Here is a 25076-nt window from a genome sequence, read left to right as displayed (position 1 = left end):
AGTCGCCTAATCAATATAAAATTGTTCTTTACTTTTTTTTTGCTCATAATTGTACCTGTGGCTTGTCTAATTTCACCCCTATCGATTGCGCCATTTTAGAGTAAAAACGTATTTAAATACACAATATCTCATATAAATACAACGGAGAACTATTTATTCCGCTATTATTACCATGTTTACTATTTTAAATCAGTTGTTAATGAATAAAACGTTGTTTTTCCCAGGGCAAGTACAAAGAAGCCGAGACATTATACAAGCAGGTGCTCACGCGGGCACACGAACGAGAGTTCGGAACTATCGACGGTGAGTCACATATCAATTTGCATCATATCTTTGCGCTAACATTCTACTATTGGTAGATATTTTACGTAGTGTAGCGAATAAAGAAGTATAGCTCATTATAACATACAAAAATGTACCTTAATAATGATTCTAATTAAATATAAACTTTTTGGTGTGTAAGATTGAATTATTCAGTAATCAAGTCTTAAACTTTTGGTGTTGAAGTTAAGGAAGATATTCTACGATTTAATAAATGTTTTAGTTATCCAAATGAATAATAACAAGTAGAGACCAGTAACGTGATTCTGCACCACTGTTAACAACCGGCTGGCTATCAAGAATTTTTTTTATGAGAATCATCAGCGCTTCTAGCGGGCGCCGTTGGAACTATTTTTGCAGTAAATTTTAAATGTCAAACTCTCTTTGCTCTATACACACTCTATACAGTCGGTACTGTAGAGAATAGCGCTACGGCAGAACTGTGTCACGATTTTCTACAGTCAGTGGGCTAGCTAGCCGTTTGCCGATAGTGGTAGAATCAGTGAGCTGTTATAGTGAGCTATATTCTGGCTCTTATGTTGATTATGATACTTCCAATAAACTTCTTGTCTGCTGAAAGTGTTTTGCAGTTTCAGTATAAAAAAGGCTTAAGTGATGTTATGTTGAATGATCTCAGGCCTTTTTGAAGGTGGTATGAAAGTGTACTTTATTTTTATACATTCCAATTATTTCCTAAGACTGACAAATGTCTTCAGTAATATGTACATAGTAATTTTTTTATAACAGTTTTTGGTAATAATATTTTTTGTCAGTGTTGGGTAACTTGGAAAAGCATAGATCTTTTGTAGTTTTTATTTTCTTATACCTAATTTTATTTTTGGTATTAGGTTTATACAATTTGTTTTATTGGAGTAACATCTATTTGGTATTTGGTACATAACTACAATTTAATAATAATATTATTACTTAAAAACAATAATATTACACTTACATTTCTTAAAACTATTGGTTTTATTTCAATAAACAATGAATAATATATACTCTATATTTAACACAAACTGACCATATTTTATTTACATTTTCAGAGTATATAGCATCATTAAAAAAGCCTAAAAAATAACACAAACAGTCGCGCGCATAGTATATGAAATGAATTATAAGTGAACATTAATATTATAGCAGGAGACTGCGACATTCCTATAGCATAATAATTTAAAATGGCTGCTATAACTATACTATAAACTATAAATAAAGTTAGAGAAATGACAAAATGAACGTAATACACTAGTTACCAATGCCCCGCCGTTTTTAACTTGCGTTTAGACTTTCTATCCATCGGAGCGTAGTATCTATTCTAACTGTCATGTTTATATGAGCTTAAACGCTATTGAAAAGATAAACTTCCCCTAAATGTGATTGATTTATGTCTTAGTATCTTAGCAGCATCTCCGCTAGTATGAGTTGGGCCTTCCATAAAAAATCGCCAATTCATATACTACACAGTCTTTAGAAAATGTTTAGCAATTCTTATTTGTTACTTTGATAGATAATTCAATCGATATATGATTGTCTCTGCTGCACAACAACATGGGGTCTTTATTTTCTTTGTTTTTTGTTATAATATGTTTTAAAATATATTATTTTATAGTCGATTTATTTTGTCATTTCTCAACAGCAGGACGGTGGAGGCTAATTTTATTATATTCATTAAAAACGTTTCGACCAAAGCACAAAAGTATACTATGATTTTGTTTTCCGTATTAAAAAATAAATGTTGTTTTTCTAATATTAATTTCTCTATTCAATAAGTAGATGAAATTTGTAAATAGTCAATGAAAAATACAAAAAATATTGCATGTTAGTTTATTTTTTAATGTTTTATATTAGTGAGATTTTAGTTACTGCATTGTTTTACTTTTTGAATTGTCTTATGATTTTTTTTGTAGTATAGACAAATGTTATTTTTATTGTGTAATAATGAAGGTAATATTATAATGCAACTAGTCTTAAACGCGATTGAAAATTAAAGAGTCTGCCTGTGACCACGGTTGATGCAAATTCGATCGAAACGTCGGGTAAACGAATAAGGTATACCTTTAATTATCAGTATTTTAAGGCCTGTTGCATTATAGTATTGTAATAAAAATAGATAAAAAATATATTTAGATGCATGTAATTAGTGAGAATTAGTTTTTATTCGACGCAAAAATAAATCAATAACTTCGTCAATAAACAAAATATTATATTTTTATACAATTATTGTCTCGAATGCCATTTGCGTCCAGTAAAAAATAAAAATATTTTTCTTATATTGTTTTCTTTTAATAGATCTCTTTATGCATTTGATTTTCGAATAGGCTTTGATACTCTTATGTCTTGCCATTAAAAAAAATATGGTTACTATTAGATGTAATTGTCTAAAAGGTGTTTTTCTACCAGAGATGTGCTATGCTACATTGCTATGGTTGTGTTTAATATCCACCAATCATAGTCATTTATGCATATAGTATAGCACTGGTAGAAATCATTAACCCCCGGTTTCTGAGGTACATTTAGCGGTAATTTATCTATTCAATAGTGTCAAAACTCATATAAGAAAAATGCTATTTAATAGATAAACTACCGCTAAATATACTCAGCAACCGGGGGTAAGATAAGTTTTTTATGTGGAAGGAAGCGTGCTATGGATAGTCGCGTGGTGTAGCTATATGCTACTTCGCTGCGGCACATCTTCATAGCACATCTTTCTCGCACCGCTATATACCTTAGTATCGGTGGAAATGATCACATAGTTTTATAGCATAGCCAGTGGCGTAACTATACCGTTCATGGCAAATTCATCGGAAGGAGCCCCTTCCGACCGAGGGACCGTGGCATTTTACCGACTTGCCACACTGTAGTTACGCCATTGAGCATAGCTATTACATCCTCCTAGCATAGCTGCATAGCACATCTCTGGTGAAAAGCTCATGCTTTGATAGCAATACAGATAGGTGATAGGAATTGTCTTCAATCTTGACTGTGAATAAACGTTCACATATCAAGAAATATTGTCAATAATGACAATCTCGGTTGCCTTTGCTGCGAACTAAGGGAATTTAGACGATTGAAAGAGCTAATCTATTAAATATAAAGATTATTCCGAGTGAACGAGTTTAGATTTTTGTTTTGTCATAGAGTCTATTAACCGTAAGTACTGTTCATTTAGAAGTTGTTGAAAATCGTTTTTAGTAATGTATTAAATACATAAATAGAATTTGTTCATGAAAATTTTACAATATCCAGTCTAGCCGTTAAATGATATGAAGATAAATAAATAAATTTAAAAATGATTCTTTGTTGATAGATTAGGCTTCCATTATCTGTTTAAAATAAAAGTATTAACTATGAATTAGGAGAAATATATGAATGTTGGTGCAAATACATTTATGTATTTACACACTTGCAAAAAAAAAATGTTTATCATATCTTTGTAGCCGAAATTCAGCATGCTGATATACTACCAGTTTAATATATTATATAAATAAGGTTGAAACAGACTAAACCGCGCGAGGCTAATATTTAAATTACTTTTTTAAATTTATTTGCGCCCATATTAATAATTCGTTTCGTATTTTTAATGTCTTTGAGCTTTTGTAAAAGCGACACGGGGGAATTTTTATAGTTTTTCAGTAAGACTTTTTTTTAGTTTCTTTTTTTAGCTATGCGCACAATATCTTGCCTAGATCCTGACTCTCAAGAACTTCTTCCTATTGGAATTAAATCGTATGAAATGTAAATGATAAAAATGTATATGTTAGAATCATGTATATCTCAATTGCCTTGATTTTAAATGAGCGAAATTGTTAAATTATTTTAATTTAGCAAGTTTATTAAATAAAACTGACTAAAGGTTTTACTCCCACAAAGAATACTACACAAGGAAATAATATTGTGTATGAAACTTATACTTTGCAAGTAAAGATCTTTTTACTTTCAACTAACCCTGAAACATCTTTGAAGGTATTATTCTATAGTTTGAGGGAAAGGGGTCTGCAGTCTGCTCTTTATTTTTTATTATAGATTTATTATTTCTTTACTTTGTCGCTATTATAAAAGTTTTTATTGTTATGTTCCAATGTACGGCTGTAAATCGTGAAGTGTCCGTTTACTGGTAAAAATAATAATTAATTTGAAGTTTTATTTTGATTTGATTTTTAAACATAATTTATACGTTTTACTAGTAAATGGCGACTTTTTAACCAAAAATATTTTGTTATAATTATTACCAGTTTCTTGCCCTTCCAAAATTTATTATGCCAAATAATATGGCGTCGATTTTGATATATACTTATTTTATTTACGGAAAATTATGCAATACCTACTAAAATACTACCTACCAAGCCAAAGTTACAGTGACAATATTTACTTTTAGGGTAAACAAGATATTAAATATCTATCTTTGCCTTTTTTCTAGAGAAAATTTAGTGTATACAAAATCGTCGTCATTAACTAAATTGTATACCAAATAATAAAAACCAGCTGAATTTTATATAACATGGTTTATAAAAGTATATTTATATACTATTTATTTACATTAAATTGACATCGTAAAATGTTTGGTTTATTTTAATTTTTATTATTTATTCCACTTTGATTATAGAAACGGAAACGCTCTCAAAAGAAAAAACTGTTTTTATTATGCTTAAATTCTTCAATTTAATATCTACTTTCTCAAACTACAATGCTGTGAACCTTAACGCAACGAAACGGCTACTACTTATGAAGATATAAAATTAATCCATTAATGTCCCACTGCTGGCTAAGGATCTCCTCCCGTAATGGGAGAGGGGATTAGGCCTTGACTACTAAATTTAATTTTTACTAAAAAATAAATCTATTATGAATTTACCAATTGACTTTAAAGCTACTTAGTAGGTGATTGGTGCAATAACTGTACTCAATTTAACCTAAATACAAAGCCTTCCGTTTCTAAAATCAAAGTATACAATCCTAACCAGGTCCTTTATTTACCCAATTGGTGCATTGTGGAGGTTATTTAACGAAACTAAATTGGTGAGTGACACAAGTTTGGATTACGTGTGGCACAGGTAGGAAAGGCAAAGAACAAACACCTAACAACTTAACTTAGTTTATCGAAAACTTTGGCTTCATTCGTAGCCCTACGTTCAGCAGTAATAGCGTCAGAAATAGGTATATACTTAAAACTGTAACTTTAAAAAAAGAATAAAATCACTTGTGTATATAACATTGTAAGCAATTTTACTTTTGTCTTGAAAAAAAAAGACAACTCCCGCACTAAGAATTGCTCTTGTGTTGCGGAGACTTCTACAAACATACAAACAACAGACGCAAAGTACAACTACACCCGAAACAATGGTAGTGGCGTGGTGACCTAAACCACTGCGCCACGAAGGCAGTCAAAATATTAATACCACTTTGTTGTCTAATAGTTACTATTTTGACAGTTTTTTATACAAAAAGGTACGATTAAATATGTTGCAGTATAATATTTCTGACAATAAATACTGAATGCAAAGCTGAACTGAAGTAAGAGGCTTTAAAAGTTGACATCAAAATTTTGTAAACACTTTAGTTTACAACGTTTTGACGTAAGCTGGTTTTTGGTAGACTAAGTTTTGATTAGGTGATTTTAATTATAATTTGTATGTATTTTTTGTTTGTTATTCTTTCTTTTAATGTCAAGTTTCTTGCCAGTGTGTCACACCTTCCCGACTTGTGTCACATTTGTTTTTTTTATAATTTTGAATGGCTTTTTTATTATATTGTAATGCTTAGAAATATATTGTTAGTATAGAGTGCAAATACTGAAACGTTACTCAATTTTAATTCTATTTTATAAATTTCACCTATTTTTTGTCCAACTGCTGTGCATGGGTCACCTTCCATTATAAAGTCGTGAGACCACTATCTGGCCAATTTCAGTTTGAGCTATTAAATAACTTGAAATTGTGTGACGTTTCGGTGTTCAATATACCTTAAGCTAAAATTAAATTATAAACATATTATTTTGTAAGATTGTTTTATACAATATTATTAATGTAATGTCAATGTTGACAGGTGACAACAAACCCATCTGGCAGGTGGCTGAGGAGCGCGAGGAGAACAAACACTTGCAGAAGGAAAACGCGCCCTACGGTGAATACGGCGGATGGCATAAGGCTGCGAAGGTAAGAAAGACCATTCATTTTTACATACATACATAAGATTACACCTGCTTACCGTACGATATTTGATACAATCCTTACGAACTTCTCTTGCTCCATTCACATCCATAGATACATGTTGCCATACAGGACCGTCGATTACGAGTACTATACGCCTGACCTGTTTGCAAGACGTCATATACATATTCATTTATAATAAATAATAATTGATGATTTGCCCTTACTTTATCAGTTTAATAACTTTGTTGTATCACTAAACTTTACAATTTTGTACGAACTCGTGCAAAAAATTATGATTAATACTGACATTCAATTATTTTCAATACTCTTAACTAATTGCAGCTTTATATTTCTACATAATTGTGAACTGTTTAAACACCTACGTTTTATATGATTATACTCAAGTTTAATATTTCAGGTAGACCATCAATATTTTCCTTCTCGTCATAAATCGGACCATGACAAACGTGCGAATTTGTAACGGCCTGACTATGATAATATTTTCTCGTACAGGTGGACTCCCCAACAGTAACAACGACGCTAAAGAACCTGGGCGCGCTGTACCGGCGCCAGGGCAAGTACGAGGCCGCCGAGACCCTCGAGGACTGCGCGCTACGCAGCCGGAAGGAGGTAAACATACTTATTATACAACAGACTACACAATAAATATGTAGCATAGGAGATATCTATATAGGAAAGTAATATAATGATGATATTACTACAATATGAAATCAGGATCGAGAATAGTATTTAGTGAATTTTTAGGTCTAGATTTTCGCAATATAGGAGTATTTATGTCTGAAATAATAACGAAATCTATATAACGATTTATAAGCGTATTTTAGTAATAGCTAACTTTACCTATATCTAATGTTACGCTACAGTAGTCTCCGTTCGTTTTAACTAGATTTTATAAAATATTATTTCGAAATTAGACAGCCATACTCAGCGTTTTTTATAAGATCACACGTTTGGGCTTAGGTAATTCAAAACAATTCCTACTAAGAAATTCCGGGTCTAAAGAGTCGTCAGTATAACTTATAACGCCTCATTCTACATTTTGTGGTTTACCCTTATGATTTTAGAACAATAACCAATAAGTTTCTTACTTGAATTCATTTCAAGTAAGCTTAACTTCTTCAAATTAATGATTAATTCTTATTCTGAACGATTTTAGATATTACTAAAATCGTTGATAGAGTAAAGACTACAAAATATCTTTATTTAAAATATAGTTCAGCTAAAGAATGAGTATGGCTACTTTTAATTGAAGATTATGAGTTTATTCATAGTAAAATTATAGATATATATATAGGTAGCTAGACGCAATTAAATATAAGTATAGATTAGGTATTTTAAGATTTACGCATTTACAAACTAAATTAGGTTTAATAATATTAGCATTTTTAACGGTTTTCTCACTACACAAAGTGTTTTTGATATAATATTTCACTGGCGTGAGAGTTTCTGCACTTTTACTAGTAGTTTTTAATCATGTTTTTATACAAATAACCATCTGAATGGTTTGACTGATTTATAGAGATATTTTATACTATTTAGAAAGTTTTTATAGCGAGTGTATTATTGGTGCGAATAACCTCGGATTAAAAATGAATTAAATACATTTTTTGGCCCAATTTTATAAATATAGAAGTAAAACAATGACGGACTAACTAGGCATTGTTGGTCTCGAGACTTTTTGATACTAAACTGGTTAATTTTCTTTATCACCAAGTTTTTAAAAACCCTTTTTTTTCAACGAGTACACAGTCGCATGTTGATTAAATATATTAACGCATACGGGTTTATACGCGCTGATAATACATTCTATGTTTAGAAGATTAAGATTTAAAATTGAATTTACTTTTTCTCAAAGTATATTTCTAATATTTTTTGGAATATTTTCACAATCAAAACTTTTTGCTTTATAACGACACGCACACACGTACACACCTATCTACGTATACGTATAAAGTTTATTATAACAACTGCTCAGTTTTGACATTGCCCGGATACTCCAAATTACAAAAAAACCAATCTTATGACAGAAAAAATACTTTATTAACAAGAAGATCAGTAGCACGATTCTGTACGGTCGGTACTTCCGAGTATCGCGAGTTTGACATTTAAAATGTTCTGCAAAAATAGTTTCTACACCGCCCGCTAGAGGCGCTGAACCGATTATCATACATTTTCGACAGCTAGCCGGTTGTCGAAGTCGATAGTGGTAAAGACTTGAGGCACAGAACGGCTAGAGTAGGTTCCAGTTGAGGGCTTAGTATCTATATAGACTACCGGGCAATGTTATATCTTCAAAATTATCACTAAATATATTATTATTATATTGGCTATATACTGAGCACATAATTTAACGGAACAATTAATTTTGCACGCTGCCTAGCACGTACAGCAAGTAAGTCACGATACAGCTAATAATATGTAACAAACGCTTAGTTATTTAATATTACAGGTGACTGAACAATTGGCGAATAAATGAATATGTTTCTAAAATGTGTAATGTGAAAGCTAGTCTTCATCGTTCTCGTTTTCTAGGCTTAAATATAAATGTTAGTCGATTCTTGCCATTAAAGCCATTTCGCTCTTTTATTTCTTGATTTTGCAAGCTTTAGGCAGAGCAGAGGATTTTATATTTAGAAAAATATGTGTTTTAGAGAATTTTCATTTTCCTTTTTTACTTTTGGTGAGACAAGCGTATACGTGTATGTAAATTACGTGTTCTATCGTTCGGGTGCACGCGTATACCTATGCCCGTAGTTTTACGGGTATCTGTGAAAAATATTGAAAGCTACCTACCTAATAATAAGCTTAAAAAAAACTTTACGTTAAATAATTCTTAACAAGAAATAGCTTTCTAAATATAATATCCTAGTCGACCAATCAGCTTGCAAATTATTCTTTTATCACAATATTAAATAATAAATAAGTCAATTTTATCCATCAATATTATTCCTTCCAAACATACCAAAAAGTCACCACAATACAGTCCCATACTTTATTAGTAAGATTTAAAGAGTTCCTAATTGTTTCTTCCAAACATATCTAAAAATCATGACAATACCATAGTCCCATATATTGTCAGTAAGATTGAAACAGTTGCTAATTGTAATTGGGTGTTAGGCGTTGGACATCGTGAAGCAATCCCGCGCTAGGAGCGCGCGGCACGGCAGCCGCGAGGGTATGGAGCCGCATCAAGACAACCATGACGAGGTTAGGAAGTGAGATAGATACATGTTTGTCGCTTTGTCTTGTTCATTGATGACTTCGTTTCCGCATTCAGACTATTATATGTTTATTAATAGACAGTCTCTTAGAATACAGGAGAGATATGTCCGATATGTTGAGACTTGTTTAAAGTTGATAAGTAAAGAGTCTCCTCCTGGAATGAGGGAGAGGTTCGTCTTATGAGACTAGTTTGAAGTTAATTAGTAAAGAGTCCTCAGGGAATGAGGGAGAGGTCTCTTTGAGTAAAGAACAGGCAAAGATTTGCTATCGCAAAGTAAATAAGATTTAAAATGCACCATATAGCGATTCTAGGTTTGCCCAAGATGTGTGGTGTGAAATATATGAGTGTATTATAAGCAAAATAGTATAGAGTAAAAGAAATTACAAAATTAGCTTTTCAGGATTGTAAACAATTAGTAAATGTATTTGTTCTCAAACAGATTTTAATTGTATCTGAAAGTACTTAATTATTGTGAGTGTTTTATGTTAACTTAAATAACAAAACTGCTTGTAACTAAAAAATATTGTAACTGTCAAATAACTTCATATTTGTTTTTGTCTAAACAGACTAAAAGTGTTAAATAAGCCTTTTGTACTTAAAAAAAATAATAATTTAACCTATGAATGTCCGACAACTGGGCAAGGATCTCCTCCCGGAATGAAGGAGGAGTTAGGCCTTGAGTCCACCACACTGGCCAACTAATATAAAATAGCAGCTTAGCTTATAAAGTAAATATAGCTTATAAAAAGCACATAGGTACTTAAAAATAGTAGAAACGAAGTCATCACCGCCAAAATTGGGTTTTTGCACTGGTGTGTCAATGTGTAAGTAAATCGCGCACCATCCAAATTGTCACCTCACACTGGGAGCTTGCCACGGTGCATGTCCGTCGTTGTCGCACTAGGGTGTTGCACATTAGGCCATCTCACTTTGTATTATATGCTTCTTGAAATTATATTATGACGTGACTAGACTTCAGTTAACTTGCTATAAATTTCCATTATGGAGAGAGAACAAGCCAAAATTTTGTTGTAAGTATTTTAATTGACGGGGTTTCGTAGAAAATCTGCAATTACTTTTCGAGCTATGCATACTTAGGCTTGCATTAAGCACAAAGCTATTATAAATATGCTCCTATCACAATGCTATGCAAAAACAGTAAAGTAGCCAAAACAACCACAGCCATATTTAAAAGTAACTACACTTTTTCAATGATTATTTAAATAAAAGGCACCAATTGATTCTATCTTATGAATCAGTTAAAATATGTAAGAACCTTCTTTATATCGCACTAGATAACTTTTAATTGAGTAAGCTTGACTCTAACGTACATATGTTATTCTGGCGACGAGCGTACACGTATATGTGCGTGTACGTTTGAATCATACGTACGATAAAATACAGCCTTATATGCACATAAAAAAATAACTTTTTACATATAAATAAGTGCCTTATGTGTCTAGCTTGTTACAGTGGAATCTAGTCACGTCATAATATGAAAGGTAAACATTGATAGGAACAGCTATGACTGTTTCACGTGATCGTTCCCTCGTTTCTGTCACCACGTTGTGTTGTCTTTATGTTGGTGCTTGATATTACATGTTTTAGCTAAGGGAAAATATACTCATTTTCCTTTGAATTGTCGAATTACTACCAATTGCTAACTGAAGATAGATTTTTCACTTTCATTTCGGATAAATGTTTGAAGTTTGTAATAAACTGAATTAATTTGCAACAGTACAAATTTAAACTAATTTAAGATTGAATTAATGGGTAATAATTTTGAATCTGATGAAGAATTAGTTTAATAAGTTAAAATGAGTTCTCTTGCTATTGTTTGGTGTAAAATCATATCTGAATAATTTAATTTAGCAATAGTCATAAGTTTGTGTCCTTTGCCTAATCGCAGTAGCATTATGATTCGTATATTTTAAGCCATTCATATCCCATTGCTGGGTCTCCAAGAATGAGAAAGGGATTCATTTAATTTTCGGATTGAGGAGGCGATTGGTTTAGCTGGTCATAATATTAGGACCGAATGTCTTGGAAAGTTTCGTTCACAGATTTCATTCACTCATTCGTTCAGTGTACATACGGGTATATGATCGAGCAGCGTTGCAAACACATTCACATTCATAAACATTTTGTTTTGTTTCTTGTATATGTTTAATGTTTGTTTATTTTATTAATTGTACTTTATTTATTTGTACATATTTCTTTTTCTTTTTAGCTTACTTTACATAATAAAATGTTCACTAAGGTCCGATGGCACTAGAAATTATATTAAAAAATGCAATTTTCTTAATATAGAAGACCTTTTGTCAATATTTTCTTGTAGATTATATTTTATTTTGCCAAATCAAAGCTTATTACATCACCTAATTATAATTTGCACTTTATTTTTTTTATTTTTTTGTTTTGTTCCCATAGGGCGCGAATCAAGCGAGCGAACCACGTATGAACCTAAAGTCAAAGCTGTTTAATGCATTAGGAATCAACACTGGAGGCAGTCCGCACCAGTAGCTCTTATTTACTACACCATAGGGTTTAAGTTCACTTGCTTTAGGGAAGGTACATATCTGACGGAAGATACGTCGCGTATTATCGGTCACGTCACGTTAGAACAGACAAATGTATAGAAAAACCGATACACTCAATCGATGATGCGTCTCATACTGTTTAGGCTACGGCCGACGCATCTTCCGTCAGATGTGAACCGTCCCTTACGCACATGGTCTGTTGGTCGTGAGTACTGGCTTTGTAGGCGATGTTAGACATTGTTTTATAAGTAGTTCGCGTTTTAAAATGTATTTCTGAAACAACTAGTTATAGTTGAGGTTTTTGTGCTTAGTAATGTTATTAGAAAACTATATTTTAGGTATTTCTTCAAAACAAAATATTTCACTATTCAAAAAAAGATGAGTGTTCTATGTTTTTTTTTCTTGATGTTGTCACTTGTCAGTTGATTGTTAATGAAAATAATGTTTCAACTGTTTCTGAAGTACCTAAATTAAAAATTTGTTGTTTCATGAGTACATTCATAATATGCAACGGTTAATCAAATTGTTTGATTATAAACCATTACTGTGTTTTTCTCTCGTTTAAACTGATTTTAATCAATAATATCTATTTATATATTTTAGACCCAGCTAAAACGAGAGAGACTCAGTAATGGTTCTAATGAGATTATTGAGATTATATTTTGGTATTCAGCACAGCTCTACCGCTATTTCAATGCAAAATAAACATGTCTAACTTAGCTAGTGCAATAACAAATCCATTGCTTATCGAACCAAATATATACGCTCACTGTATTACAAGATCATGTGCGTCTCACACTTAATTTGCCTGCTATTTTGAATTTTGTGGGCAAAAAGTAATGCGCATATACAGGCCTAAAGCCTAACCTAGCTCTAATTAAGTTCAAAATTAATATTATTGCATTTTATCACAACAAAATTCAAAATGGACGATGTAGCTTAGTATTATTTATTAGCATGCGATATAATTTTAGTAAAAAAGTTTTCTAAAAAAAATATATAAAAAAATACAAATGATCGTGTGATAGGTAGCATGCCAGTGAACCGTCCGGTAGTATATATTATTTTGTTTATAAATAAATATAAAATCATGACGGTATGTGTGCTGTTTTATATGATGACGAACTGTCATTTGTTCCAGACATTTTATATAACTATGTTATTACATCTACTTATGTAGAACATTACTTATTATATTAGATCAGAAAATTATCAATTTCGGTGCAAATTTGTGCTATTAGTTCATAAAAATCATTCTAAAACAGTGTTTTAGTTTCAAATGTTCTGGTCTAGTACAATATTGTTTTCTAGTTATTTAGATAAAATATAATGGTTATATAAAATGTGTATATATTTTGAGAATTTATAAGCTGAATTTGCATTTATAATCATTGAATATTTATATTATTATCACTACAATAATTTTTATTTTATAATGAATAATTAATTCGAGCATGTTTAAACAACGATTTTATTCGCTTACAATATTCAATTTTAATTTACTGATTGTAATTTTTTATCAATGTATGTTCTTTGTTACGGAAGAATGCATGGATGTGAATTTTATTTTTATGAACGTTTAGCTTTACTCAACCTATAGAAAATATAGATTATAGACCCAATAAAATAAGTATAATTCATATTCTAATCTACTAAAATTATTTAGAAACTTTATAGTTTCATTTTTTGCTTTTAGATTTGGGTCTATCGTTATAATTTGTAAGTAGGTAATGTATACAAAATGTGTCAAAAAAACATAAGTTTTGTATACGGGAAGCGTGGTTGAGTTGAGCTATTTTATCTATTTACCAATAGTCATGTTTTATGGTCATTATCATCAGTAATTTTATGCTTAACTTTCATTCCAGTGTTAGCGTATATGTCGATCTAAGCTTTATGTGAGAGTAGGTAATAAATATTATTATATAGTATTTTTATATACACTGAATTTCTTTTGAACTATGGGGGTGCTTGAAATGTGAAATATTTTCTATGTACATTATAATACAATATCGGCATAACTTTCACAGTTTTTATAAAGAATCTCCATTTTAATAATCGCAACGTCACCGATAAGAAATATTTTTTTATTGTGTCGATAACAACGTCGAATGGTAATTATAAAAATTGTTAATAAATATAATTTATGTAACATTATTTTTGGTTTTATTTGTTATATTTATTTGAACAAGGTGAGTCTACAGTGTTATGCAATTTATAGCCCACGAAGCAAACATGTAGCATGACGATACAAACAGATACACACACATTTTGTTAATAACGGCTTTTGCTGTTAGAGTAGATGCATGGTGGCATCTCATTCACTTATAAATGGATGTATTGTATATTTTCATTTATCACTATACCCTAACATTCTTAGTTACACTTCTCCATAGTCCATCGTAGAGTTTTGTTTTATCTGTGGTTATTTCCCGCCATTTCTGTATTGTTGTTTAGACCGAGGTATCTACCCATACAGCCACGTTTATTTGTAAGATCTATTTATTTTGGTACCTAAATTCCTGCCTTTAAATTGATTTCAACTAAAATTCGTGATCAGATCATAACTTTTACAAAACATGACTTACATTTTATAAATTCTGAAATAAAAGTAGTTGTTTTTTGGTTATTATTGATCGGAATGGAGTGTAAATTGCATAACACGGGGGCAGGAAAGTGTCGCGGTGTCGCGGAGCGCGAGTTTCTCTAAACTGCGCGAGTCGCTGCGGCGCTCGTCCGCGCGACTGTTCAATCGGCTCGCGGGCCGCCACTCCGCCCACCTGCCAACCGACGTAGACTTCACTGACCCTGAAAGGTAAAAGCTACATTGCAGACAGCATACATATCTTGAGATAAAAAGTCGAGAAAATGCTCTACATTATGATGACATACAACTTTTAATGGTAGAGTCTTTAAGGCTTAGGCATACTTATCCTTAATAGTAGATACATAACATAAATTCATTAAGATATAAAATATGAAATCGTAGAGCTAAAGCTAAAATTAATAAACATACATTCACCAAATAAGGAAACGGAAGGTAAACCGACCACTGAACTATGTAAGTATAAAAACATGTTGCCTGCAAATGTGGCCTGATTTATTTTTCAACTATTTATTTCTCTTACATACTATTTTCTAACAATGTATACTAAACCTTCACCGTTGCAATACTAACATGAAACAGGCGTTTAACATATATTTTCCCCCACAGCATGAAGCGCGCAAGCTCCCTGTCCGCGCTCAGTAGCTCGAGCCCTGCAAGCCCTCGACACACACAACCTCGGTAGCTGACAACGAAAGCTAACACCATCATAAAATACACTACATACACATTTGTCAGGCTCTTGACACTACAGTCATGATCTTTGCCTACAAATGACGAAAAAAAACTAGAGTTGACTCTATGGTTTAAAAAATAAAGGCACAGGTATTGATGTCGATGAATTGTAAAACTATGGATTTGTAAGGGAAATACAGTGGATTGACTACGATTTAACACATAGGATTTAATATTAAATACACGCTTCTCCTATTTCTTGCTTCGATTTTACTTCGTTTTTTACACAAGCATGTTATCGTTTATACATAGTGGACATACATATCCTCATATAATCAACTTTCATACTCAAATACATAATAATAGGTAGTTTTATGCTCCAACAGGTTACCAAAAGCTTTATTTTCGTAGCTTTCAGTGTTACCAGTAACAATATTCCGACCGCAAGATAGTGCCTCCTTTTATATTAATTTATTTCATCTTTACATCTGAATCATGGCAATAAGCACTATTTATCAAAAAGAAATATTTATTTCACTACAAATTAGAGCCACATAGACTATGCAATTGCAATAGTTTTTATCTAAAGCAGCATTTCCCAACTTACTCACAAGACGGGATTTAAAATTAAGACAATATATTTAAGGGCTGCAAAAGTTTTGGATTTGCTGAATCTATGAACTCATCACCATAGACAAATAAAAACGAAAAAATATAGCATGCGTTTTTTCAAGTATAAAAAAAATAGAAAAATAACATCGGTATAAGGAAATAAAAATAATAACTTGGTAAATAAATTAAAAATATAATGAAATAACGGTTTTGACTCGGCATGTGCAATAATACGATCACTAGTGGCTTTATTCGTAGATATTTAAATAAGCATAATTTTTATAAGGCTTAGGCGGGAAAGGGCCTGTGTGGAAAAGAAAATAGTAATAAGTAGCTCCTGATAAATATTTAATTTTTTATTGAAAACCTTAGGTACACTGCAATTTTTTAACAACTGTGGGAATGTAAACAGATTTTCTTAACGTTAAATGCACGCGTATTCACGCGAAAGAGGGATATTTAAAATAAAAAAATGGCAGTAGGTACTGCTTAAAACTACTAGGACGAGTTTTACGCCTTATGATCATAGACACGGCAAACTTATTAAATGGAATTCTGACAGTAATTTTCATACGCTGTCGTTTTGCCTGTTGGATAGGTTATCCGACACTTATATTACACTTATATACATAAGCTGTAAAACTGCCGTTTAAACGATGAATTAATACAGTACAGTAACTGGAATTCTTACATGAATGAAAACTAAAACTAGTGTGGCATTTCAATCATTCATTCCACTTAAAAAATGCCTAGTAAATCTAGGTAGTCCTAACTTTTGTATTACAATTTAATTTTAAGAAGTTGCAGTGGATCTTAAGGCGTAGTATCAAGATTTTATTTAAGGTGTCTATGCTTTACTTTGTGCAAAGCTTTTATTGTCTAACTATCTCAAATATTTAGCTTGAGTTTGATTATTTGTGAAAGTTACCGTCGAAAAATATTTATTGTAAGCAAATGTGTTTTTGATGCAATTAAATGTCGCTATTATTATACATTCCAGTTTTTATTGCTATAAACGAAAGGTGCATTTGAGTGTTGATTCCGTTATAATTTCTATGTTAATATTAATTTATCTATTTTGGTTGAAACCCTGTAAGTTCACTTTTCTATTACACCACTAAAATTTTGAAAAAATTACTTGAGGAATAATCTCCAAAACTGAAAAAATATTCCTACACCTACTTTTATTATAGCTAAATATATTTTGAGCCTTTTACCTTTTTAAAATCATTTTTTTCTTTTTTAAATAAGTTTATGACAAAACAGAATCAACATTATATTTATGGTGCATATATTTTTATTTAAATTTCGACGGTAGCTATACTAGCTATTTATTTCTGTAAAAGCTTCGGCTATTGTAACGTATTTCTATTGTGATAAACTGTGGAAGCGAATGGGGCTTTGTACTTATAATATTTTATTATTAACTGACTGCGTTGGCGTGACGATTGATTTTAAATAAAAAATCATGTTGACATATTTTTTGAAGTTTTATTTGGTTATCAGAACTCCAACCTGCTCCAAGTTATGTTAAAAAAGATCCATTGGTGGATAAGAACTAGCCAATGTGGATTCTAAAAGAATATACTTAGTCCATACTTGGCTTTATCCTTACTTCTTAAGATATTTCTGCTACTTTTAACAAAATTCAATCCAAGGATTGTCTTTGTGGTCGTTATCTAGGTATACAATATCCAACGACAATATGAGATTAGCCTTACGCATTTTTTGAGTATTTTTTGTTTTACAGGCAGGTAAAAACATCCCATCCTCAGGTATAATAATCCATAGTAAGTATTTTAAGTCTACTGAAGCACCCTGTAGTTTAAAGAAATTCAGATGGAACACTTAACAACTTCGACTAGATATTAATGATTAAAAACGGTGATTAAACTACAGTTAAGGCAATGTGCGTAGAAACAGTAAGAAAAATACTTTATCATCAAATTTTAACCTTTTATTTCTATAAATAAATATAACAAGTATAAGTCTGTAAGTTATTCTATATAAGCAGTGTTAGACGGGTAGTATAAGTTGGCACTTTCAAACGCAGAGTGGTCGACGTTTCAAACCCGTGGCAAGATACCACTGACTTTTCGAAGTTATGTGTTTATTAGAAATACCTACTTAGTTATCACTTGCTCTAACGATGTAGGAAAAACATCGTGATGAAACTTTACGCGCCTAAAAATTGTTTAATACATTTCTTTCTACTATTAGATTACAATTATTCTAGTAGAATTAGACCACACTCAAAGATATCTGACCTAGTTTAGTCACAGCTATTATAAAACGAACTAACAATGAACCGTGCATGTAACGTCCAAAATGGTGGACAACACACATATAATGAAGTGTACACTATAAATAAAGAGTGTTATGGCTTTAATCGCGTCTGCAGAACTCATCAGATACGCTACTCGGATATTCGGATGTAGGGGTCACGCGGATAACTTTTATGAAATACGTACCGCCCTATCTACTAAAATTTAACAACTTTTACCTAACTACGTACTTATAACTTTTACCTTACACGATATGAGGCGCCCATAGCTAGTTGCGCTGACCGTTAGGTAAACGATCTGTGGGTTAAGCAAACCTTGACGCGTTCATTCCATAGATGGGTGACCGCATAGTGGTATTTGAACTGGGTGTCTCCGTGCTTCGGAGGGCACGCTAAAAGTCAGTCCCGGTTGTTGTCTATTAAGATAACAGTCGTTAACAGGCTTGAACAACTTTGACACTAGGTTGGCCACTAACCATACGATGAGAGAGAGAGGCCTTACACGATTTACCCAGAAGTAAGCTGATACTTCTGGGAATTTCCAAAAAAAATATCTTTATCAAACAAGCCACCGTCTGTTGTATATGCCTATTGGTCACTGATGACAAATTCTGAATTAAGATTACCTCCACTAGTCGCGGACCTTGTTGACAAGGCTCTTTTCGAAGTTGTCGACTATGTCTTAAATCGTGCCTGTATTTCTTTACAACAGTTGCATTTATCTATTCTATTTACATTTAACAGAAAAAATGTTTAAGAAGCAATGCAATTGAGATAGTACTTGTTTCAACAGATTTATGATTCTATAAAAACATGTCGTAAAAAGATATCTGTAAATTATATTAAAAGTAATAAAAGAGAAGCTTTTGATTTGGTTAGCATTAAATCTTAAAGAATAAATAAATCTGTGTCGACGTAGAGGTAAGGCAACCCTACGTCCCGCAAGCAGGACATGAAAGAAATAGCAATATGTCATATTATTATTAGGTACTTGTTCAGCCGCGCTGTCTCATCGCTGGTCACCTCTACATCCTCTACCAATAATGAAGTCATCAATTATTTGTTAAATTAAATATTACGTTATGGTGGCTTCATTAAACACACTAATGGCCGGTTTCTGAGTACATTTTACATCTATTCAAACTGTTTTTTATTAAATTTTTAAACGCTATGAAATAGATAAACTACCACTAAGTGTACTTCAGAAGCCGGGGGTTAGTCAGTTACAAAACTGCAAACCAAATGAATCTTTCATAATCCTACTTTTATTCTGAAGCATACTTAATATGCATATACACCATCAGGGAAACAATTGAGATTTTTATTAAAATTAATTAATTAAAATTGTAAATTGTGCCAGATTCTGTTTTGAATTTCCAAAAGCGAAAGGCTTTGTTTCGCTTAGAATTTTTCATTTACAAAGCTTTGGTAACGTGCCCGGTAAGTGCAGAAAGATAATATAAAATTAATCACAGAGCTCTATCACAGAAAAGTTTAAGTACCTACTACCTATCTCTGTATACCTCGGAGAAAAACAGACGAGAAGTTATACTCTCAATCAATACCAAATTAATCAATAAATATATCAAAACGTCATCACATAATTTTATCAACATAAACTTTGTTAAACAAGCAAAGGCAAGGGGCGTTCAGCCAATGACTCCTGAGAGTCAACTCTGTCATCAACGATCGACCGTAAAAAGGAACGTAAGAATACGAACAATATCGACAAGTTTCATCACTTACAGCTGACAAAACATTGAGGTGCGTGCCACGGAACGTTAATAAATGTTTTATGGTTATAAATTACCTTTTTTTTGTTGTTTTATTTATTACCACAACCTTTGTTTGATATGAGTTCGTAAAAGTGCTATTTTTTCAGTATTGTTCTTCTTATTCCAGTTTATTACTTAGCTACAGGTTTCAATAAAATCGTTATTTATGGTAGATCTTTGCGATCTAAGCCCAACTAATTGAGATATGAGCCACAGACAACAAAAGGCTTGAAAGATAAATAAAGAAAATTTAAACCACATGACTATGGTTCTATGGTTGAACCACATGACTAAGCTTAGAATCTATTGTAACTATAGAGATGCTAATTATCTTATGGAATTATCACTAATCATACGATCGAAGTGACTTTCAGGAAATGGCAACAGGGCATATAACCAGGCCTGTCCTGATTACTGGCGGTATCATCTCTATAACATTAATAATTAATTATCTAGATGTCTATCTCATCCGTTTGATTAGTACCAAATAGAAACTCAATGAACTATAAGTAGTATTTTATCGTGAAAGCGTAGTTGAATTTGTAAGAAATTAATTGTCGTTGAAATTCTAGGTTAAATAAGATTTTAAAAGTAGGTAAGGTACCTTTATTAAGTTCAAATAATCGTTAAATTAATACGCTACCTAGATTTTCACGATATAGTACTTAATTCCCTAAAACATACAAACACAAAACTTGCGAAACTGACAATAATTTCCCAAAAACACACACCATACTTAACTCTCGCAAAACTGTCAAAGTTAAAACAAAATAATAAATCTATCACCAATCACCACTAGCCAAGGGTGACTAACATCACGACACCGTGAGAAGAAAGGGCAGAGTTCGTTCAACACTGTCCCGAGGGAGCTGTAATGTCCTGAAACAACATGTACCGGGGCGCTCGCACATAAATCTATTAATTTTATTAATTGTTATATAAGTAGGAAGTAGATACGTAAAGTTATGGACGCAGTAGGGTATGAAAGTATGTAGGTTGAAGTAAAATGGATTAATCTTTGGATTTTAAAAATTAATGGGTAAGATGAACTAGACTAGTGACATAGTATCTTGGTGCTATGCTACGTAGCTACACACGCACGTACGAATAGGTAAAGTACCTATGTCTCTCTCTGATTGTATTGGTACTATTTGTACCTTAGTGTAATATTATCAAGAGGTTTGCCAAAATATAGAGTCGGTTAGTTTAAAGTTTAGTTTTTAGGCTTGCTTCTCACATATTCGGTTCGGCAATATTTATTGAACAACAAAACCGACTCGAAGTAATTACTGCACTTGTTCGGTTTGTGCCGATCGGATTCGTATACACATATTCGGTTTTAGCGTCCCGAATAAGTGTGTAGTAAGCCTAAGGTTGCAATTTAAACCTACAATTACAAAGAAGTACCTAATGGAGTTGTCGAAGGAAATTTTACTAACAACATAAACTCAAATCAGTTCGTTATATTCCTAAAAAGATGATATAAGGTAGAGCCAAGTAGTCTCAGATATTCTCCAGAGTAAGAAAAAAATATCTTATTAACATCATGATCTATGACTACAATTATATCGTAACAGTAACAAACTATGTAATGACATTAAAAATCGTTTCATCTAAACTAAACCCCGCCCTAAATCTGAAGCCCCGCCCAGCGCCGTGCGCGCGCGCTTACAGCTGAATATTCAGGATTCATCCATTCATACGCTCTCTGGAGCAGTCGTGTATTAGAAAATACATTTACGAAATATATCGAAAGTGAACATAGAATTTTAACTAAGTTTAAAAAGTTTTTTTAGATAGAGAGTTTCAAGTGAATCAAACTTTGTTAAGTTAACTAAATAACTACCTAGTTATATTTAAACTTCAGTGCACGTTAAAACTAAGAAAAGTTACTAAATTCCGCAATTTCTCTACATATTTAAAACATTACATATACTTTAGTATTGGCAAAAACTTTTCTATATAAATCCGCTGTGCAAAAAATCACTTTAAAATCGACAAAAAAACGTAACACAGCAAAACCTAAAGAAAATCAATAAAAAAGACGAAAAGAAATCGCACAAAGCAATATTCAGAAATCTACCGAAATATGGACTTCATAAAAACCAATTTTCAACAAGGAGACGACGGCGCCAAGTACCAAGAAGTTATCAACCAAACTCAATTTGAGCCTTTAAACCAAGAAGTGAACCAGGACATCTTTCACCAGGGTTACTTGCCATTCTTCTATGACTATAGAGCGGTAGACCGAGGGTTGTGTGGGGGGAGGGAGGCTTGTGAATGGGAGTGGGGGGAGTGGGAGAACCAAGTGGTGGTGAAAGAAGAGTCTGAGGGGAGAAGTGTCGTGGAAGAAGGTGAGTGGAATATTTTTTATTGAAAATGAAGTGTCTATATGTACCTTTTATGTGAAGATTAGCAAGCGTATTCAGTTTTGTTATGATAAAACTGCCGTTGACGGCCAGGCTGCGACGATACATTTAATTTATCCCAACCCACATTTGACCAGCGTGGTGGATTCAAAGCCTAACCCCTCCTGTATCTGGGAGGTAACCCTTATTCAGTGGACCCAATTTCTAAAAAATCACTTTGCAAGTCAAGTAATGAATATATTTACGTACCTACATTACCAAGTAGTTGTTTTTACAACGTACTACTTCTATAAACAACTGTTAATTTTATCGACAGATAAATAGACAGACACACATAAAGACAGTTTTCTAAATATGGAAAAACCCTAAAGAAATTGCTGTCACACATTTATTTAATAGTGAAAATATTTCCTTTACTACCTAGGTAAGACGTAAACAAGCAGGTTGTAACACAGAGCTATGTAAACAATAGACCGTCGGCGCCGGCGCCGCGTGTACAGCATCTGTTTCATATTAGACCACCTAGCGGACATAGGAAATAGCTGGCACTAATACTAGCTATCATATGATGTCCTGCCATTAAATATTGCTTATTTTTTATTGATGAAGGAGCTCGTGACTAAGTAACAACAGCCACGAGGATCGATCTCTCAGGTTAAGCTATGCTTGCCAACGTTAGTCTGTGCATGGGTGATACATATATACCGATTTTTTTCGTGTCGGAAGGCATCTTAAATTGTGGGTCCCGGCTGAAATTTTCGATTATCTTTGGCAGTGGTTACCAGTAGTCAGAGGCTTCAAGTCTTAACGAAGGGTATCGTGTTATAACCCAGGTAACTGCAGTTTATAAAGTGATCATCGTTCATAGTTCGATTACCATGCGGTACAATATGTTGTCAAAAAGGAGTCATTTAGGGTCTGACTTTACTTTATGACCATTCTTTGTATTTCTCTTATTTAAGTTGCCTAACTAGATCTATTCATTATGAGTATGTATGTGCGTTTTGTAAGTATAAAGAAAATCGAATTTGAGTCTTATAAAAATAACTTTTTGCAGATTCAGATAAAACTCAGAACGCATCATTTTATCAAACAGTTCGTAAAGAAAGAACAGCATTTACCAAGTCTCAGATCCGTAGCCTTGAGGCGGAGTTCGCACGAGCTAACTATCTGTCACGATTGAGGAGATATGAGATCGCTGTGGCACTACATCTTACTGAAAGACAGGTATTTTACATAACACATATTACAATAACACTTTGACTTTAAAAAAAATAGTTATTTATCAGCACTTGGCCATCCAGCTTCACTTGAAAAACTGACAATAAAATAATAACGTTCCGACCCACTTTTATTATTTTAAGTTAGACGGTATGACTTTCATCTAGGTGCCCGGTGTCAAAGATTTACCAACTACCAACAACTGCTAACTTTACTTACAAATATAATTTATTCAATTCAATTTGAAGCATGCTTATAAATACATCAAAAAAACAATTGACTTTAATTAAAATATTAAATTTCAATAAATTCCACTTATTTTTGTGCCTAATTACCTACTTATCTATTAACATTTCGTAACAAGGAGGTTTAGAATATATGAAATTGTTAAGCGACTTTTGTAGCTAACTACGTCGGTACGTTGAAGCACGAATGATGAGCAAAGAATCAAGTAGATTCTTGTCCTATTAGATATCTAAAATACTGATACTAACTAGTCCCAAACCTGGCGTTCAAAGACCAAACCTTCTTAATCTGTTTTCAGGTTAAGGTGTGGTTCCAAAACAGAAGAATGAAATGGAAAAGAACGAAAGGCGCTTCGAAACATACTAAGAGAAAGGAGCCAGCTAGTTAAGAGTAGAAATTAAGTGCTTTATTTTAATTTATTTTCGTAGCATTATCTTAGTTACTTAATAGGTAGGTAGATATTATTCCTTTGCTCTATTTTGTAGAAATAATGGTCGTTAGATAAAATGTACAATGGAATTAACATTTAGGAATAACTTAAACAGTAGTTTTAAAATTTGGTGTTAAATGTTATTGACGAATCTGATAATAGGTATAAACAAATTAATATCTTTACTATTATTTGTGTGCAACCGTTATCATCATAACCAATACTAGTTATATTATTATGTTTTAAGTAAGTTAATTACTATAAAACTTTAGAATATTGTATTAAATTGAACTTTTATATGATTATTTGAACTTTATTATTTTCCTACTAAGTATCAATTGTATTTTACTTGATAATATCAAGTATTTGTTAATCGACAGTTAAGGAAAAATCTCCGTCCAATTATTATTTAATCTATTTTTTTTTTCTTCACTCTACGAAAGTTTATATACATCCAAAATTACCTAAGCCATAAAGAAACGTTCTTTAGCCTGTTTTATTTTAATAAACATTTGTTTCAATCGATATCCTAGGTAGGTGTATTGTCACCTCGTATATAGAATAAACATGTCATTTACGACCTAGGACACAAACAAGGAGGGTGT

At 32.2% G+C, this 25076-nt stretch overlaps 2 protein-coding genes across 11 annotated transcripts in view; both read left to right on the top strand.

Moving 5' to 3' along the window:
* Positions 1–17626, top strand: part of Klc (kinesin light chain) — a 91462-nt gene extending 73836 nt beyond the window's left edge. For 4 of the 10 annotated variants that reach the window (XM_076121159.1, XM_076121160.1, XM_076121157.1 and 1 more), the window contains 6 exons: positions 225–303; positions 6364–6473; positions 6984–7100; positions 8872–8883; positions 9609–9698; positions 12145–14411. In XM_076121159.1, coding sequence (XP_075977274.1) covers positions 225–303; positions 6364–6473; positions 6984–7100; positions 8872–8883; positions 9609–9698; positions 12145–12237 — 501 coding nt within the window. In that variant the 3' untranslated portion in view covers positions 12238–14411. Of the gene's footprint in view, positions 1–224; positions 304–6363; positions 6474–6983; positions 7101–8871; positions 8884–9608; positions 9699–12144; positions 14412–15468 lie in introns of those variants that run through there. The other 6 variants (XM_076121161.1, XM_076121162.1, XM_076121164.1 and 3 more) reach the window with 6 other exon arrangements.
* A 4668-nt stretch (positions 17627–22294) lies between these two features.
* On the top strand, positions 22295–24628 carry LOC142977369 (homeobox protein MOX-2-like). Its single transcript, XM_076121248.1, has 3 exons — positions 22295–22559; positions 23632–23801; positions 24340–24628. The coding sequence occupies exons 1-3, from the start codon at positions 22295–22297 to the stop codon at positions 24427–24429; spliced, it is 525 nt and encodes a 174-aa protein (XP_075977363.1). The 3' UTR covers positions 24430–24628.
* The last annotated feature ends 448 nt before the right edge of the window (positions 24629–25076 follow it).

Source organism: Anticarsia gemmatalis, chromosome 12 (assembly GCF_050436995.1).
Source record: "Anticarsia gemmatalis isolate Benzon Research Colony breed Stoneville strain chromosome 12, ilAntGemm2 primary, whole genome shotgun sequence".
NCBI classification, from domain to species: domain Eukaryota; kingdom Metazoa; phylum Arthropoda; class Insecta; order Lepidoptera; family Erebidae; genus Anticarsia; species Anticarsia gemmatalis.
This window is presented reverse-complemented; position numbering and strand designations above follow the sequence as displayed.